Here is a 17,125-nt window from a genome sequence, read left to right as displayed (position 1 = left end):
CATCCCAGAGCCAGTGTTTACAATGACAGCATTTGTTGCTATTGCTGGGCACGGCAGACACCCACGGGCTTGCCCTTTCGCCGTTGATGGTTCCTGGTTACAGGGGTTGAGGTTGTTCAGTTTGCTCCCCACTGATGGTGGAATGGAATGACAAAGCAAGGGAGAGGCTAGTCTCTGTCCCTGTGGCGCATGCTGCATTACCCCCCTCCACTGCCAGGAAGTGGGGCTGAACAGTCCCCAGAGCTAGGGGGAGCTCAGAGATTCCAAGGCCAGAGGGGGCCATTGTGATCATGAAAGCTGACCCCCTGGATAGCACAGGCCAGAGAACTGCCCAAAATAATTCCCAGAGCAGAGCTGTTAGAAAAACACCAAGTCTGAGTTAGAGATTGTCAGTGATGGAGACTCCCTCATGCCCCCTGGAGGAGGTGCAAGGCCTGCGAGTGTTGGTTGATCACAGGATGACTCAGCCATCAGTGTGATGCAGCTGTGAAAAAGGCTAATGCTGTCCTAGGATTTATCAGGTGAGGTATTTCCAGTAGAGACAGTGAAGGGTTATTGCCATTATACAAGGCACTGGTGAGACCTCATCTGGAACAGTGCGGGCAAGTCTGGCCTGCTAGGATGATCTGAGGAATGGAAAACCTACTTTGAGAGGAGACTCAAGGAGCTTGGCTTGTTTAGTCCAACCAAACAAAGGCTGAGGGGAGATCTGACTGCTCTCTAAGTACATCAGAGGGATAAATACCAGGGAGGGGGAGGTATTATCCAAGTCAGGGGTAGGCAAGAGGCATTATCCAAGTCAGGGGTAGGCAACCAAAGGTGGCACGCAAGCTGATTTTCAGTGGCACTCACACAGCCCGGGTCCTGGCCACCGGTCCGGGGGGCTCTGCATTTTAATTTAATTTTAAATGAAGTTTTTTAAACATTTTAAAAACCTTATTTACTTTACATACAACAATAGTTTAGGGTTATATATTATAGACTTATAGAAAGAGACCTTCTAAAAATGTTAAAATGTATTACTGGCACGCGAAACCTTAAATTAGAGTAAATAAATGAAGACTCGGCACACCACTTCTGAAAGGTTGCCGACCCCTGTTCTAAGTTAAGTGCCAATTTGGACACAGGAACACATGGATATAAACTGGCCATCAACAAATTTGATGCAAGTGCGGCTCAGTCTTTGTTCCCATGTGTACATTTAGCCTCATTAAAACACAGTCTGCTTGCGCCCAGTTTACCAAGCGATCGCGATCACTCTGAATCAGTGATTTGTCCTCTTCATTATTTACCACTCCCCCGTGTACTCTGGGGTTCACCCAGACCAGTGAGGGGTTGTGTCTCTGCCTGCCCTGTAATCCCGAGTGCATCTGTGCTGTGCAGGTTTGACTCAGAGCCCTAGCACCAGCAGCGTGTTCACAGCACAGTGGCCACATCTTGGCTTCCACCAGCCCGGTCATTCCTTGCAGGACGACACCAACAGCCCTTCATGTTCTGGAGTTGCCCCCAAACGGTCTCCATTGCAGTGTCCGTTCCCTCTCGCCGGACCCCCACAGAAGTTAAGTTTGCTGCCTCCAAAGAGACAAAGTGCACTTCAGCCTGGTGGTTCAGCTGAAGATCCACACTTCACTTCAATGGCCGGCACTGGCATGGCTTGGTAATAACACAAGGACAAAGTTACTAATGAAGAAGGTAGGTTTAAGAGAGAAGAACAGAAGACACAGGTTGGTTACAAGTAAAACATGCTTTTTAGTGACTAAAACTTAATGTTAGCAATTTACAATCTTTGTCCAAGTAGGCTTCTCACCATAGTGAATTCTTGTTGCCCTGCTCTGTCCCTTTGCCAATTAATATATCTTGAGAGGGGGCAACCAGAACTGCATGCATTATTTAAGGTGTGGGAGTACCATGGATTTATATAGTGGCATCGCGATATTTGGTTTTATCATCTATTCCTTTCCTAATGGTTTCTAACATTGTTAGCTTTTTTGTCTGCGGCTGCACATTGACAAGATGTATTCAGAGAACCATCCATAATGATTCCAAGATCTTTCTTAAGTGGTAATAGGTAATTTAAACCCCATAATTTTATATGCATAGTTAGGACTAATTTTTCCAATGTGCATTACTTTGCATTTATCAATACTGAATTTCATCTGCCATTTTGTTCTCCAGTCACCCAGTTTATTAAGATCCCTTTGTAACTCTTCACAGTCTGCTTTGGACTTAACTATCTTGAGTAGTTCAGTGTCATCTGCAAATGTTTCCACTTCACTGTTCACCCAGTTTTCCAGATCACTTATAAATATGCTAACCAGCCCTGGTCCCAGTGTAGATTTGTGGGGGACCCCATGATTTACCTTTTTCCTGTGTGAAAACTAACCATTTATTCCTACTCTTGTTTCCTTTCTTTTAACCAGTTACTGATCCACAAGAGGACATTCCCTCTTGTCCCAGCACTGCTTACTTTGTTTAAGAGCCTTTGGTGAGGGACCTTGTCAAAGGTTTTCTGAAAGTCCAAGTCCATTATACCTTTATCAGCCAGATATTTTTTGATGAGATTACTAGTTAGACAGCATCTGTTTTCCGTAAACCCATGATGATTTGCATTAATTACATTACCTTCCTTTAATTCTTGATTAATCAAGTCTTGTATCACCGGCTCCATTAGCTTCCCTAGGATCAGTGTCGGGCTGACAGGCCTATAATGACCCAGGTCATTCCGTTTGCCTTTTTTAGAAATTGGCACAATATTAGCTTGTTTCCAATCTCCTGGAACTTCCCCAGGACTCACTGATAACCAACATTAGTGGCCTGGGAGGCTCCTCAGCCAGCTCTTTAAAAATCATGGTTGCAAGTTATCTGAACCTGCTGATTTAAAAATGCCCAACTAGTGGAGTGGAGTTATCACCATACGATGAGACTATATCATCTGTCTTTCCCTAAATACAGAACAGAAATATTTATTGAACACTTCTGCCTTTTCTGATGAGTGATGATTCTACCATTTCCAGCTAGTAATGGACCAATACCATTATCATGATTGCTTTTGTTCCTAATATATTTTTAAAACTCCTTCTTAATTCTGCTGGCTATAGATTTCTCCTTATGTCCATATGCTTCCCTTATACGTTTTCTACAATTTCCAACTTGTGACTTGTCCCTATCCATTCCCCCTTTTCTTTAATTTGTTACACATTTTTTTTTTTATAGCTGCCTTCCTTTCCCCTCTAAAAGAAGTCAGTTTTTAATCAATACATCTTTCTTCCTTGCTTGCATCTTTTTGGGCATCTAGTAAGGTGTTGTTAAATGTTTCCCAATTATCATTTACATTTTTCTGCTTAAGTCATCCCTCCCAGCTCATTTGGCCCAATTGTTTTTGGCTTTGTGAAACTGGCCTTATTAAAGTAGCACACGTATCTATATTACTGGTCTAGACTTTATTCACACTGTACATAAGTCATAATCACTTATACCTAAGCTATCATTAATTTTTAGATCTGCAGTCAGTTTCTCTATTAGATCTCATCTTAACAGATAAAGAATTCCCTGTATTGGCTGCAAGACCTTCTGAGTTAGGAAATGTCCCAGTATGGGAGGAACAGTGTGGGAGTAAGTGCCCTCATTCTCCAGGGGAGCAGCTGTCTGCAGGGGGGAGAAAATGCACTGCCATGAGCACAGGGCCTGGGTGAGGCACCCACTGCTTCAGTCAAGAGCAGGCAGGGCTCATGCCCTGTACAAACTGTGCTTTACCCTAAAACAGCTTGGCTAGTGCACCATGCAGGAATGGAAGAGCATTAAAGAAACCAAGTGTAATGGCTTCTGTAGAAGCAATGGAGTAGGGGTTGGGATAAAGAGGGCAGAGACGCACCCAGGCTGCCCCGGTACACGCAGCACCTCCGCCCTAGGAATCTGCCTTCAGGCAGGAGGAAGGTAATTCTAATGCACACAGAACCCATTTATTTTGAACAAGGGACAGCAACTTCAGAGCTAGACGATCCCCCCACTCTTCCCTGGGCCATTCATGGATTTGAAACCTCCCAATGCGGCTGACTCTTCTGTTCCATGCCACAAGGTCCCTGTTCAGTGCATCTGGTGATTCATTCAACCCACAGGGGAGGAAAAGACCTCCAGCATAAGGATCACAGTCTAAGTGAAAGCCTCCTGACTACAATCCTCCAAGCTCCCCTTCCATGGTCCGCACCATCACGTACAGTTCAGCCAAGCCCACCACTGAGGCCACGATCACAGCTGACAGCACACGCTGGGGGGACAAGAAGAAATAAGGGAGGTTTAAGTGACGCTGCTGGAGCATTCCAATCAGCCTCCTGTTCTCAGTGGAGATGGCATTCCTGCCAGGTCCTTCCAATGTGCTCTGAACACGCCAAAGGAGGTTGAGGATGGAAAAAACAAACATGGAAACCGTGCTGTCCCAGCTCACACTCACCGCTGCCATTTCTGTGAAGATGTACTGGCTGCCCAGGTATGTGCAGGCAAATGCAGCCACCACTGTGACAATGAAGTTGAATATGGTGATGACCACGGCTTTCATGGACCTAACTGGGGACGGGAGGGAGGGAGGAGAGATGTCAGCAAAAGCATTTGCAGATAAAAGCGGTTTGTCATTAGCATGCAACGTAAGGTCTTGGGGTAAGCTAGAGTACCTCTGCCTGAATCTGCCAGTCCCTTCCCCATTGTTCAGATAGAAAAACACTCAAGAATAAACACGTGTTGTACCTTTTGAAAAAACTTGCCTCTTTTGAAGAAGCAATTTTGATTTAAAACACTAACAAATTCACCTCTGCCTGCATTGCTGGGCCCGCAAACTGCAGCAGGGGGACAGCGTGAGCCAGAGAGAAGCAAGCTAGAAATAAAATTTCACTGGTCAGGCTATCTAGGTCAGAGCTGGCAGACATCTCTTCTTTAGGCACCATGGTCTCCCCTTCTGATCCAAACTCCCAATCCTGAGGCTTTTCAAAATCCTTCAAACTCTGACACCCATATAATCATCCCAAGTTATTTAATGTATAAATAGGGACCGTCCCTTATTTCAAATTAAACCCATCTAGTGAAACACACCCTGCTAGTCAGAGAGAGGTGGGGCTGCTCTGTCTTTGAGGATGAGTAGATGGCAATTGATTTAATTTTCACAATTGGCTTTCTGCCTGCTGGGCATACACTGCCTGCTTCCTCCTGTGTTGATACAACTCACCTTGCCTTCCCAAGTCAGCCAGAGTCCCGTACCGGTTCAGTTCCTGAGAGGAGAAGGAGAAGAACCGGGTTATAAAAACCTTATTCCACCCTAGGTGTCAATTCCATAGTGGAGACAATTCCAGTAGAGCATCCTGCACTGCTGCCCCGTTGAGACTAGAACTATATTTGATCAACAGGCTTGTGGGTAGCACCCTGATGGCTCCGGTTCCCTTGTTTACAATACAGATTTGGCAGCCCTGTTTGAGGTGGAAGGCTTCCAGCACTTCTCTATTTCTCCCTTTAAAGGCCTTGTGCTGCACCAATCCTCACTCCCGGTGAGGGACTCTGGAGCTCAACAGTGATACTCTTGGATAGGCCAGTGGGGGTCATGGGAAAGGAATATCAGATGCTCTCCACATAGAGCTGAGTTGCTTTTGCCTCTCAGCTTCCAAACCAAAGAGCCTGGGACCCCAAATTCATCTCTGAGCATTGCCACGAAAGAGCTGTGCTGAGTACGTATTACTTTAACATTTATGGTGGTTCCATAGGGTACGGTAAACTTTTATAATTGGTGGAGAACAGACTGTCCAGATTTATTCTGATCTTGTATCTTCCCTGCCTTTCTTCAGACCTGGCAGTTGATGTTTCTTGTTATCCGCTTGTATTCCTCATTGGCTAGCTTAGCCTTTATCTTCTCCAGACGGGCCACCAGCTCTGGGTTCTAAAGACAATTAATAAACAAGAGAAACTGCGATGAGAGCTGAGGTGCCATTAATTTATTCTGTACGTTTCTTGGCACATGAAAAACATCTAGTTTTAGTAACGTCCCTAGCTAAGAGATGGAAACAATGTTCTAACAATAGCTGTAACTAGCATTTATCCCATGCTTGTTACATACCCTTGGAGGTTTCTCCACTTCAGGGAGATAAATCTCGCTGCCTTCCAGTAGCTCATGGAGATACACAGGAGAACCTACAACACAAAGAGTTCCTCTAAATCCTTTCAGTTCAGAAATGTAGGCAAAGCAGTGAAATGTAACATCCAGGTCAGTCTCTGGATCTCTAGCTGGTCACATCAAGGATGCAACATGGAAATGTCTCCAAGACATAGAGAGAGAGAGAGAGAGAGTGTGTGTGTGAGTGAGAGAAACAGAGTTTAAAAACAACAAGTAGTTTTAAACAAAATTGTTTTTGTTAAGTTAAATAGGTTGTCAAGGAGAACAAAATAAAAATCCTGACCCTTCCACCTAACAGCATCTGCTTAGTACAAGAGTACTAAAGTGAAACTAGCTAGGTTCACAGTTCCAGGATAAATGAAAGACAAGTAGCATTATAACTAGATTTCAAATTAGTTTTGAGATCAGTTTGAGCAATGAAGATGTTAACAAGGTAAGTGAGGAAATATTGTAAAATGAGGGGGTTTATTTTGACTGTTTAACTTGAATTTTTACACTTTGCAATAGTTTTAATTCAGCCAATTCTGAGAGAACACTTTGTGGATAAAATTAACTGTTGATTTAAAGTACAAGGTTTGTAGAGTCTATCATCTGAGATGGATCCTCAAACAGTTTAGAGGAGTTAGAGATTAATACTATGCACTTGTCTAACACCTACAAGCTGAAGATTTCAATGCACTTTAAAAACAATAACTTAGGCCACCAAATACCCTGTGAAGTTAGTATTATCCTCATTGTACAGAGGAGGAAACTAAGGGATAGACGTTAAGTGATTTTCCCAAAGTGGCAGAGCCATGAAAAAAAGCCCAATTTGTGCCTTAAATTCTAAATCCTGTGCCTTAATTATACAGCCATCCTTCCTGCAACAGGGAAAGAAACATGTCAGAGGTATAGACATAATAAGGAGGCTGAGATACAAAAAGGGGTCGCTGGAGGCAGGAGTTGGAGAGAAGTCAACACCAATGCTGGCCACACTGTCTGAAGGGACAGAGGTTGATGGTTCTAGACAAGAGGGGAGTTAGAGACAAGAGATCCATTAGGACAGATGACTCAAAATCCATGAGGTTTTTATAGACAAGAATGGAAGGCTCCAGTTCCAAGCTGCCTGAAGTAACAAGGAACAGTCTGAAGATAGTACAATGGGGCCATGTTTCTCTGTATAGGTGAGAAAGAGAGCAGCAGCATTTTGCTGGGGAGCTGGGACTTGGGGAGACCACAGAGAAGCAAGGAACCGGGAGAAGGATTTCAGCGGAGGCAGATCAAGGCTGTGACACTCACAGGAGATGGAAGCCAGTTTTAGAGTCCCATTACTGGAAGAGGGGGTAGGTATTTTGGGGGCCCTGGATGTTATTTAAAAAGCGAACAACCTTCCAGGATTCCAGGGGCTAGTTAACTCCCTAGAAAATCTTAGATTTTAAGAGTCTGCAAAAGCAAAGTTTGGCTGCGGTGTCAGTATGTTGCATGGATTTATAGTTTATATAAAGGGTGAAGCTCTCGCTCTGATGCTGTTCCGCCGCTTAGCCGTGAATAACTTTGTGCACGTTTTGGCTTTGCTGACAATAATTTGGGGCCCCCTAGAAGATCTTGGGGGGGGAGTAAGTGTACCCCTCGTGCCCCCCCGCGCCGACCCTGGCCGTAGGGGGCCGGAAATGAGCCCGGCGGACGCTCAGCCTCAGGCCATGGCCCCGACCGGCGCCTCTCACCTGCCTGGCGCAGGGCGCCCTGCAGCTTCCGGAGCAGGCTGAAGGGGACGAGGGGGCCGCGCCCGGCGGCCTGGGCCCCCAAAGCGGCCTCCAGCTCCGCCCGCAGCTCGCGGGGAAGCCGCCCAAGCTCCCCGCTGGCAGAGGCCGCCGCCCGCACCAGCCGCTCCCCCGCCAGTATGGAGGACGCCATCTTGGACAGGACGGGGGGTCACATGATCACAGGCCCGTTCCCAAGGCCTCCCCGACCAGCCATAGAGAGCGGCTTCTCCGGGAGTGGCCGCTCGCAAAGGGCGCTGGGAAGGCGGAGGTTGCATAACCGGCGGGGGCGGCGGCCGCGCGGGGCATTGTGGCCCGGGGGTGGTGTCAGAGCCAGGCCCGTCCGTTGTCCCGGCTCGGCCGGCCTGGGCAGGCGGGCGGCATGTCGGGCGGCGCGGCGCGGCGCTACCTGGCGGCGGCGCTGAGCGGGTGCCGGGTCCGGGCGCTGCCGCTCAGGGCGGCCCCGAGCCGCGGGCTCCGGGCGCTGTGTGCGGGGGGCCCCGGGGCCTCGCAGCTGCCCCCGCGCCGCCACCTCTCGTCCCGGTGAGGCGGGGTCGGGTCCGCGCGGCGGGCGGGGTCCGCGGGGCGGGGGTCTGCGGGGCGGGGCGGGGCTCTGCGGGACCCCGGCCCCCGCCTGGCCTGACTCGCTGTGGTTCCCCCCCAGGAACCGGGCCGAGGGCAAAGTGCTGGAGCCGGTGGGAGTGTTCGAGGTGCCGAAGCCGCAGGGCAAATACGAAACGGGCCAGGTAGGTGTCCGCTCCCAAGCCTCGTCCCTCCAGCAGCCAGGGAGAGAGTGAACCTGCCCCCGCTGTGCGGAGCCCGTCTCCATTCCTGGCCTCGCTGCGCCCCCGACCAGCTCTGCCTGCGGCTCCGACAGCTCCGGGGGTTTAGTTCCCACTTCTCCCGCCCCCCAAGCCTTCTCCGTTCCCTCCTTCTCTGTCACCCCTCTCCTCTCTGCCAACAGGTCCAGAAAATGGAGCATGTCTTAGATTCTTTCTTCTCCCCTGCCCCATCAACCCAGGTTCTGCCCAAATCTTGCTAGTTCTCCCTGCATAATACAAATAAAATGCTGCTGCTTTAGAAGTGTGAGGTTGTTACCCTTTTTTGGGGTGGGTTTTAATCTCTTGGCTGTGATTTACGCAGGACTGAAGTTTATGATTCCCCTTTTCAGCTGTTTCTTCACAGTGTATTTGGCTACCGAGGAATAGTCCTGTTTCCCTGGCAAGCCAGGTTGTATGATCGGGATGTTGCTTCTCCTGTTCCAGAAAAGTAAGGATTTACATTTGTTCATTTGCTCCCATGCTGCTTACGCCTTTCACTGTTCTTCCTGGTCAGGATCACAGAGGTTTTAGGAAAGAGTGAGGCAAAGCCTCGGGTGACTTTTGTGTGAGCATCAAACTGGGAGAGATCGGCTCATAATAAGAGAAACTATTTTGGTATTAATTTAGACTAAGTTAAAAGGTGGGAGGAAGGTTTTAGGGAATGGTGTGTGCGCTTTAGAAACAAATGGAGGGTGGAATTGCATGTTAACGAAAGAAACTCCTGTGGATTTAGGTGTAGGTTGCTGTATAGGTTCCTAGTGATTTGAACTGGTTGGCCTTGGCTCCAGTCTTGGCAAGCTAGGTTCAGTTCAGCCTTCTCAGAGATGGAGCCTCCTTGTCTTTCACCTTCCACTCCATGCAGCTGTGAGTCTTGTGGGACATAGATAGGACTGAGGAGTGAACACATTGAAAATAAGGGCGGAGTGAAAGCATTAACCCAGATAGGAAGCCTGACTGACTAGTGAGACACTTCTCAGTCTCTGTAAATGGGGGCTATCATGCCACTGACATGGAGATATATATAGGCATCTCTCATCATTTATTGCTGTATGTGTGGGTGGTGTGAATCTCACATTGACTGAAATGGAGCGACTGGAGATCCTGCAGTGTATTCAGAACCCCCTTTTCCTTTAAGAATGAACTTGTTGTGGGTAGCAACTGTTCGTACTTTATCTACAATATCAGAGATGCAACCTGATGTACGACCAAACTTATTCCCGCTCTGTCTCACTTGCTGCTGGCAGGTGTAATCACATCCGTAGGGTGTAGGCTAGTGAAAGGAGCTCTTGTGCTCAGAATTTGTCTTTCTCTTTAGGAGTGAAAGTGCAGCAGGTCATGGATCCAAAGAAGTCAAAGGCAAAACTCACACCTACTATCAGGTGCTAATAGATGCTCGGGATTGCCCACATATAGTAAGTGTCTGATAACCTTGTTCTTGACACCCAAAGATCTCCCTCTTCTGTTAATTCCTTAGATGCAGACAGCAGCTGTAATGAAAGGCTGGGAGCGTGCTGTTAATGTTGTTCCTCTATAGTGGGAATGTTTGGAACAGGGGTGACTGACTGGTTCTGTTTTACCAGGTCATCATTCTGCTAAGAAAGATCATCAGAAATGTTTAACCATTACTCTTCTGAGTAGGTCAAATTTCTTCTGCCTAGGTTAAAAGCGACAGAGTCCCGTGGCACCTTATAGACTAACAGACGTATTGGAGTATAAGCTTTCGTGGGTGAATACCCACTTCGTCAAACATATTCAACTACGAAAGCTTATGCTCCAATACGTCTGTTAGTCTATAAGTTGCCACAGGACTCTTTGTCGGTTTTTACAGATCCAGACTAACACGGCTACCCTTCTGATACTTGACAGGTTAGGTAAAGGCAATAGGAACAAAATCTCCTTTTTAGTTGGTGTTTGAATTGTGATTGTTCTCTAGGAGATTAAAACAAGAGAAATGTTTGTTCTGAGCTGAACTGGTTAAATGAAATAAATGTACAATCTTGAGATAAGAATAATAAAACTGCTGTCGGCCCACAGTATTGTCCATTCAAAGCGCTAAATCCCCCTTATTTTCAGTCTCAGAGGTCACAGACGGAAGCAGTGACGTTCCTGGCGAATCATGACGACAGTCGAGCTCTCTATGCCATACCAGGTGAGTAAATAGCTGCTCTTAAGCTTTCTGGAGAGTGCAGATTCTCATGCGATCAGGCGAGGAGGACCATGAGAGGTACCATCACTAGTGAAGTCTAGTAACAGCAGTACGTAGATCTACCCCTGGAATGCCTCCTAGGTGCAGTTTGTAGGCCTCTTGGAGAACAGTCGAGTGACTGACATGCACAGCACTGTGAAGAGGTATGTTCAACTGGAGTCAGTGGCTAGGCGAGTGAGGGAGTCTTGACTGTTGCTCAGATACTTTGAGCTGTTGATCCCAAACCCCACTCTCTCTACTTAGCAGTAGATATTCTCAGATCCTACACCCTGCATTCCTTTCGCCTCCTTTATTTCTAGGGCTGCTGGATCTCTGTTTCTCCTTCTGTTGTGTTCCCTATCCGAAGTCCTTGTGTGATAGTCTAATCACTTCTGCAGCCGTTAGAGGCTCAAGAAGAGAATTGGAGAAGTATGTATCTCTTTTGAAGAAGGTGGTAAAGCAAGATGTGAAGAATTATTGCCAGGGAGTGTCCTGTAGGTTGAGGATAGTTTTGCTAGTTTAGATTTCCTCTGCCAGGCCCTTTTACTACTCATTAGTGTAATTTATTGCCCTGCTAAGGTGCCTCCTGTGAATCTCCCTTGGCTGGTGGCATTTAATGGCTGATGTAGGCTTCTTCTCTAGGTCTAGACTATGTAAGCCATGAAGACATCCTTCCCTACAGCTCCACTGATCAGGTGCCAATCCAGCATGAGCTCTTTGAGAGGTTTCTTATGTACGACCAGACAAAAGGTAACTGCATGCCCCTCGAGCCTTGCCCTAGAGAAAGCCTCTACAGAGCTGTGTGCTCCTATAAGGCACCTTCATAAGGAAAGACCGGCATCTACAGCTCATTGTCTTAGGTGCAGTGCTTTACCCATGGGGTGAGAGGCTTTGTTCTAGCAGAAGCATCCTTAGACAGACCTCTGTAACCATGTAAAAGCTGCTGCTCTGTCTGAGAGGCGGGAGTTGAGTAGCTTATCTATAGCCTTTTGGATAAACTGTCATCTTTCCACTCCCTGCAGTTCCGCCTTTTGTAGCGAGGGACACGCTGTGTGCGTGGCAGGAAAAGAATCATCCCTGGTTAGAGCTGTCTGATGTGCACCGAGAAACCACCGAGAATATCCGAGTCACCGTCATCCCCTTCTACATGGGCATGAGGGTAGGTCTGGGTCTTACCTAGCGTGGACACCATTGTTACTCTCTCCACCCCATTTAAAACACCTCCATCCTTTCTATGGGCCAGTGCAGATAGCGCCGAGTCCTGCTGCAGCATCTCGCTTTCGTCCTGTGACCTGGCTTCTTGTTCTAGTTGCATCCTCACATATCATTATCCTCAGTGGTCGTGAACATGGAAACATGGGACAGAATGGTTATGGGAACATCCCCATCTCAGCCCCTGCTAGTTGTTAGCTGAGTTCTGTGAAACGCCTTGGGCTGCTCTGTGGGAGAGGTGCTACTAAAGGGCAGGTGAGAATTTTCACAATGCCTGTATCATTAACACTCCCTGCTGTTAGTGTTGGATGTGAAATGGCACCAGCGCAATCTGGACCGCAGTGAGTTACACTTAGTCTCCCCCGCCCCGCCTGGGGTTTGACACTCGGCTGCTTTGCCTTCTCCCTGGGGCTGAGGAGATTAAAGCTTTCTGGATTCAGCTGACACCCTGTGCTTCTGACACCTCGCTGCTCGGGGTTCAGCTTGTGTATTAGCAGCTGCCTTGTGGGGTGGAGAGCTGGGAATTTACACATACAGTTTCAAAATAAACAATGCCTCTAGGATCAGTAGGATTGTAAGGCAGCCTTGGACCACAACACAAGCAGGCCCTGATGGAAGCTAAGCTTCGGAGAGCTGAACTGGTATGTATCCCATCTGCTAACCAACAGCATGTGGAGTTGGGCATCCTCTAACAGCACAGAGGTATAATTAACAGGGGTACCCATGACTGGTCAGTTCTCCAGTCACTGGTGGATCCCTGGAGCTCTTCTGTCACAGTTACATAGATGCTCAGGCCAGTGTTACCCTGGGAATGAGGGACTAACTCATGGGTGAATTTGGAGAGTGCCTCAGTCTGTGCTGCCCAGTCAGCCCTGCGTGCTTGTGCTGTGCTGATCGCTGAAGGGGCATTGGTGCTGAGCTGAAGGACATCTATTAAACTAGTTTATTTCTCTTGACAGGAAGCCCAGAATTCCCATGTCTATTGGGTAAGTGCCTTGTGCTTCTGTAAAACAGCCAGAGGAAGAGGAGGGCATTTCTTTGCTGTGAGGTGCTGGAAGCCCCACCATGGCTATGGACAGATTTATCATGATGGGCTCTGAGGGAGGGTGGCATCAGCAAGTGGACCTGATACCTGGCCTATTGGCGGCTGGCTCCAGCTCCTGACGACTTTGTCTCTTGCCTCTCTAGTGGCGTTACTGTATCCGCTTGGAGAACCTTGACAATGAGGTGGTACAACTGCGAGAACGGCACTGGAGGATATTTAGTTTGTCTGGCACCCTGGAAACTGTTCGGGGCCGAGGAGTTGTGGGAAGGGTAAGTATTGCCTGATATCTGTCCCCCAAACGGAGGCTATGTCTGAGCACTCGCCCTGGGTTGATTTATCAGTATGCGGCTTAATGGGCACTTCCTGTGACTGCAGTAAGTGTGCGTTGTGAAAGAGTCATGTGCACAGTTCCTTGCAGGTTCTGTCACTCCTGAGGGAATTCTGCACCGAAAAATTCTGTGTGCAATACTTTAAAATTCTGCAAATTTTATTTGTCAATAAATAAATGTGGCTCCGGCATGATAGTGGGGAGCACAGGGCACTGGCTGCATTGAGGTGGGAGATCACCCTGCAGCCTCCACCGCTAGTTCCAGCATCTATGCCTTACTCCACAATCCCCTCCCCCGCCCTATTCCACCCCCCCCTCCTTCCCCACTACCTCTTCTCCTTACCCCCCGTCCCTCCCCTCATTTCCCCGCCGCGCCTTACCCAGCCCCACTGCGGGCACACGCTGCTGCACAGAAGGGGAGCTCGACAGGCACTAGGACCCAGGAGGCAGTGTTCAATTGCAGAGTCAGAAGAGCTGCAGCCCCCTTCAGCTAGGCAGCTTGCAGAAATGGGGGGGGGAGAGGTAACCCTGCATGCCCCCCCCATGCCTCGCCTCTGTTTCGGGGCAGTTCCCCCCAAAACTGTGCCAATGGTTGTTCCCCGTCCCCCGCACGCCCTCCCTTTGGTTCCCTGCTGTTTTCTGCCTGCCCGGGGGTGGGGCTTTATGCAGGCTCGCAGTCCTGCAGAATTACCCCAGGAAGGAGCCCAGCAGAAAGTGCAGATTTGGTCAGCAGAGGGTTGTTCTAGTTCACTCAGTCCCCCAATCTGACTGGGGGGGGAACTGAAATACGGTGTCCTGCTGGTGCTGCTTATTGGGTGTGGCCTTTATTATGGGGGTGGTGATGGCAAGAAGAGAAATAATTGCTAAGCAGCATTTTGAAGCCTGAGGAGCTCTGCTGATTTTGTTGCAAAGCAAATCTGCCAATGGCTGGCTGTGGAGAAATCTCGGGGGATCTGACTGATACAGTGGGGTCTCTTTGTGTCCTCAGGAGCCAGTCTTATCCAAAGAGCAACCAGCATTTCAATACAGCAGCCATGTCTCCCTGCAGGCATCCAGTGGTCACATGTGGTAAGAAACATTCACTGTTGTGGTAGTGCAGAGTCCTCAGTTGGAGATTAGGACCCCGAGACAGTCTGTGTCCCAGAAAGCTCACAGTCTGGGGTTCTGACAGGACTCAACAGCTGGTGGGTGTGGACAAGGCAACTAAAGGTGGCTGCACGTTTGCATAAACCAGGCTGTAGTGATAGTTCTAGGAACCCCTGCTGTCCATGAGCCCTGGCAGAGACTCCGAGCTGGTTCCTCCTTCTTCCCCAGTTTTTCCCTTGCGACGGAGCTGGGCCCTTTCCAAATGATCTGCTTATATTATCAGTTCCCCAAATTATCAGCTCCCCGGCATGTTCCCTCTTGAGTCCCAGAGGCAGGGTTGTATGGGCTCTTGTACCCTAGGGCCTTCCTTTAGCAGAACCCACTGGAGGAAATGCTAGTGAAGTGCACTGACTTTCTCCCAGAGTGAGTCTGAAATTTAGTGCCCAAAGGCCTGACGCTTGGGATTGTTCCTGGCTTACGCAGTCCCATGTACTTCAGCAGCATTGAAAACTAACCACTCGTTCATTAAATCCCTAACTGTGCACATTGTGGAGAGGTGTCACATGACCCCTCTCTTCCCCACCCTTGAGCACACCTTTCTCAGAAGCTGGGGGCTGCTTTGCAGACACTTGTATCTGAGCTGGAATTACTACAGCAGACCTGTCCGTTCAGGTCTTGCTAACTCAGGCTTTCACCTTGCATGGGTGGGTATTCCTGACTAGCTGAATGAAAGATCCCCTGGGAGTAGAATGCAGCTCGTTGTAGTGCCCTCCTCCCCAAAGTCTGAAAGGAAAGACGGGCGCCAGAGCTAGGAAGCCATTCCAGTAGTGGGGAGAGGAAGGGGCTGGAATCACCAAGCCACATGGCTTCCTTTGTAGTAGATGGTCTTCTTAGGTGATGAAGAATCCGACTCAGAGCTATTGTTTTATTTATCAAGACCCCTCCCTGTTAGCTCACATCCTGCATCACACAAGTTTGCTTTCCTGAGGCAGTGGGAGACCTGCTGGGGAGTTGACTTGTCTTACCTGTGTACAGAAATGTGTGTTCAGTGCTTAATCTTCCGTTGTGAAATTGTGAAGCAGAAACTTCAGCTTCCAAACTGCCTGTGATGGGCCTTTAAGGACTGATCCCAGGTTGCTGAGCCATTGGGGCTTCTGCTGGTAAATAAGAATGTGAATTTGACCTATTTGCAAACTAAACTCAGATGGCCTAACCTAGCCTGTCTCCGGCTTGGCCTGAGCAGAGCATTGTCCGAGTTATCTGGGGGTGGCTTTAGGCCTCTTTCTTCCCCCTCCCCCCCTCCCCCCCCCCCCCCCCCCCGGGGTGGCCTGCTCTGTGGTTGGGCTAACCGCCTTGTCATAAGTGAGTCACATGGCCGGTGATGCTTTCCTGCCGGTGGGAGGATTCTGCGAAGGCAGGCCCCTGCAATGGCAGAGTGCAGAAAGGTTGATCCCCCCCAGGAGTTGTCATTCCATTCTTGCACTGTGAGGGGCGTGGTGTGCATTGGTCTCAGTGTGGGCTCTAACTTCGTTTTGCAGGGGTACTTTTCGGTTTGAGAGGCCTGATGGCTCCCACTTTGATGTCCGAATCCCACCCTTCTCATTGGAAAGCAACAAAGATGAGAAGACGCCTCCCTCTGGCCTTCACTGGTAGAGCAGCCTAAGCACGGTACCCCAGGAGAACAGTTGTGCAGTGCAGATCTCTGGTTCCCACTCTGCTGCAGCCAGGGATATGGAACTTCTCAATATTTTAAACCATTTTGTTTTAACCATTGCTAAAGGGGAGTTTCTGAACTTTAACACTGGCTCTTTCAGGCTGCTTGTAAGCATCATAAGCTGTATTAGTGAATCCTTACTTCCCCCCGGCGCTGGCTGGTGCCCGAGCTCGGGGCGTTTAGAACTGTGCTGCTGTGAAGTTGGGCCCACTCAGCAGGGCTGGGCCCTTTCCAAATGTGTTTGAATTTTCTGGGATGTGAGGTTTCTCTTTAATAAACTGGCCCTTCTAGTTGTAGCCCATCTTCCTTTGTGCGCCAAGGCATTGGTCTCACGGCTAGCTTGCCCCAGGCTGTGCAAAGCTCCATCAGCCCAAACCTCTGTGCCTGAGAAGGTGAGCGCTGGCTGTGCCATGTCGGTAAGGCACTCCCTGAAGAAGCCTGGTAGCGTGTGCGGAATGCACCATTTGGCGGGGTGTTACTTGCCAGGCTCTGCCCTGAATTGCTGCCAAGCCCCTGCTCTAACCAAATGGGTGCAAAGGGTGAACAGCATTGAGCGTGGGCATGCGCAGAGCAGAGTGCGTCAGCACTTTGTGCTCTGAGACAGCAGCAGTCATTGTGGTCAGCCCAGCCGAGTTAAAGGTCCCTTGGAAGGAGCCCCTCCCCCTCTGCAGGCCACACGCTCTACCTAGCTTTGAAAATGTACAGCTCAGGGACTGCTGCTGACAGCCCCTTCCCTGCAGAGCTGTGACACTGGCTGTGCCCTGGTTTCTGTCCTGCATTAGCAACTCCTGCTTGGACAGGAAAGTTCCCCTCTGGGAGTTAGTGGGAGGTAGAAACTGGTCTGTAG

General features: G+C 49.0%; 2 protein-coding genes across 2 annotated transcripts; one reads left to right on the top strand and one right to left on the bottom strand.

Moving 5' to 3' along the window:
- Positions 1-2,933: 2,933 nt before the first annotated feature.
- On the bottom strand, positions 2,934-8,142 carry TMEM199 (transmembrane protein 199). The gene is made up of 6 exons (XM_034752249.1): positions 7,852-8,142; positions 6,092-6,165; positions 5,825-5,914; positions 5,213-5,255; positions 4,448-4,560; positions 2,934-4,264 (listed from the first exon to the last, which is right to left on the bottom strand). Exons 1-6 carry the CDS (start codon positions 8,039-8,041, stop codon positions 4,169-4,171), a joined length of 606 nt encoding a protein of 201 aa, XP_034608140.1. The 5' UTR covers positions 8,042-8,142; the 3' UTR covers positions 2,934-4,168.
- A 112-nt stretch (positions 8,143-8,254) lies between these two features.
- Positions 8,255-16,574, top strand: POLDIP2 (DNA polymerase delta interacting protein 2). The gene is made up of 11 exons (XM_034752248.1): positions 8,255-8,430; positions 8,552-8,633; positions 9,059-9,156; positions 10,024-10,120; positions 10,782-10,857; positions 11,536-11,643; positions 11,916-12,052; positions 13,065-13,091; positions 13,294-13,419; positions 14,467-14,546; positions 16,103-16,574. The coding sequence occupies exons 1-11, from the start codon at positions 8,270-8,272 to the stop codon at positions 16,215-16,217; spliced, it is 1,107 nt and encodes a 368-aa protein (XP_034608139.1). The 5' UTR covers positions 8,255-8,269; the 3' UTR covers positions 16,218-16,574.
- Positions 16,575-17,125: the final 551 nt, after the last annotated feature.

The sequence above is a fragment of the Trachemys scripta genome, chromosome 18 (assembly GCF_013100865.1).
Source record: "Trachemys scripta elegans isolate TJP31775 chromosome 18, CAS_Tse_1.0, whole genome shotgun sequence".
Lineage (NCBI taxonomy): Eukaryota > Metazoa > Chordata > Testudines > Emydidae > Trachemys > Trachemys scripta.
Note: the sequence above shows the minus strand (reverse complement) of the source record. Positions and strands in the feature narration are given on the sequence as shown.

Bases quoted from the DNA above. Each gene is read 5' to 3' on its own strand.
- TMEM199 (XM_034752249.1), bottom strand. From the start codon at position 8,041: ATGGCGTCCTCCATACTGGCGGGGGAGCGGCTGGTGCGGGCGGCGGCC. The intron at 5,915-6,091 runs GTATGTAACAAG...AATTGTCTTTAG, and splicing joins AAGTGGAGAAACCTCCAAGG to AACCCAGAGCTGGTGGCCCG. The intron at 4,265-4,447 runs GTGAGTGTGAGC...TTGTCCCCCCAG, and splicing joins TCTTCACAGAAATGGCAGCG to CGTGTGCTGTCAGCTGTGAT.
- POLDIP2 (XM_034752248.1), top strand. From the start codon at position 8,270: ATGTCGGGCGGCGCGGCGCGGCGCTACCTGGCGGCGGCGCTGAGCGGG. The intron at 9,157-10,023 runs GTAAGGATTTAC...CTTTCTCTTTAG, and splicing joins GCTTCTCCTGTTCCAGAAAA to GAGTGAAAGTGCAGCAGGTC. The intron at 10,121-10,781 runs GTAAGTGTCTGA...CCTTATTTTCAG, and splicing joins CTCGGGATTGCCCACATATA to TCTCAGAGGTCACAGACGGA.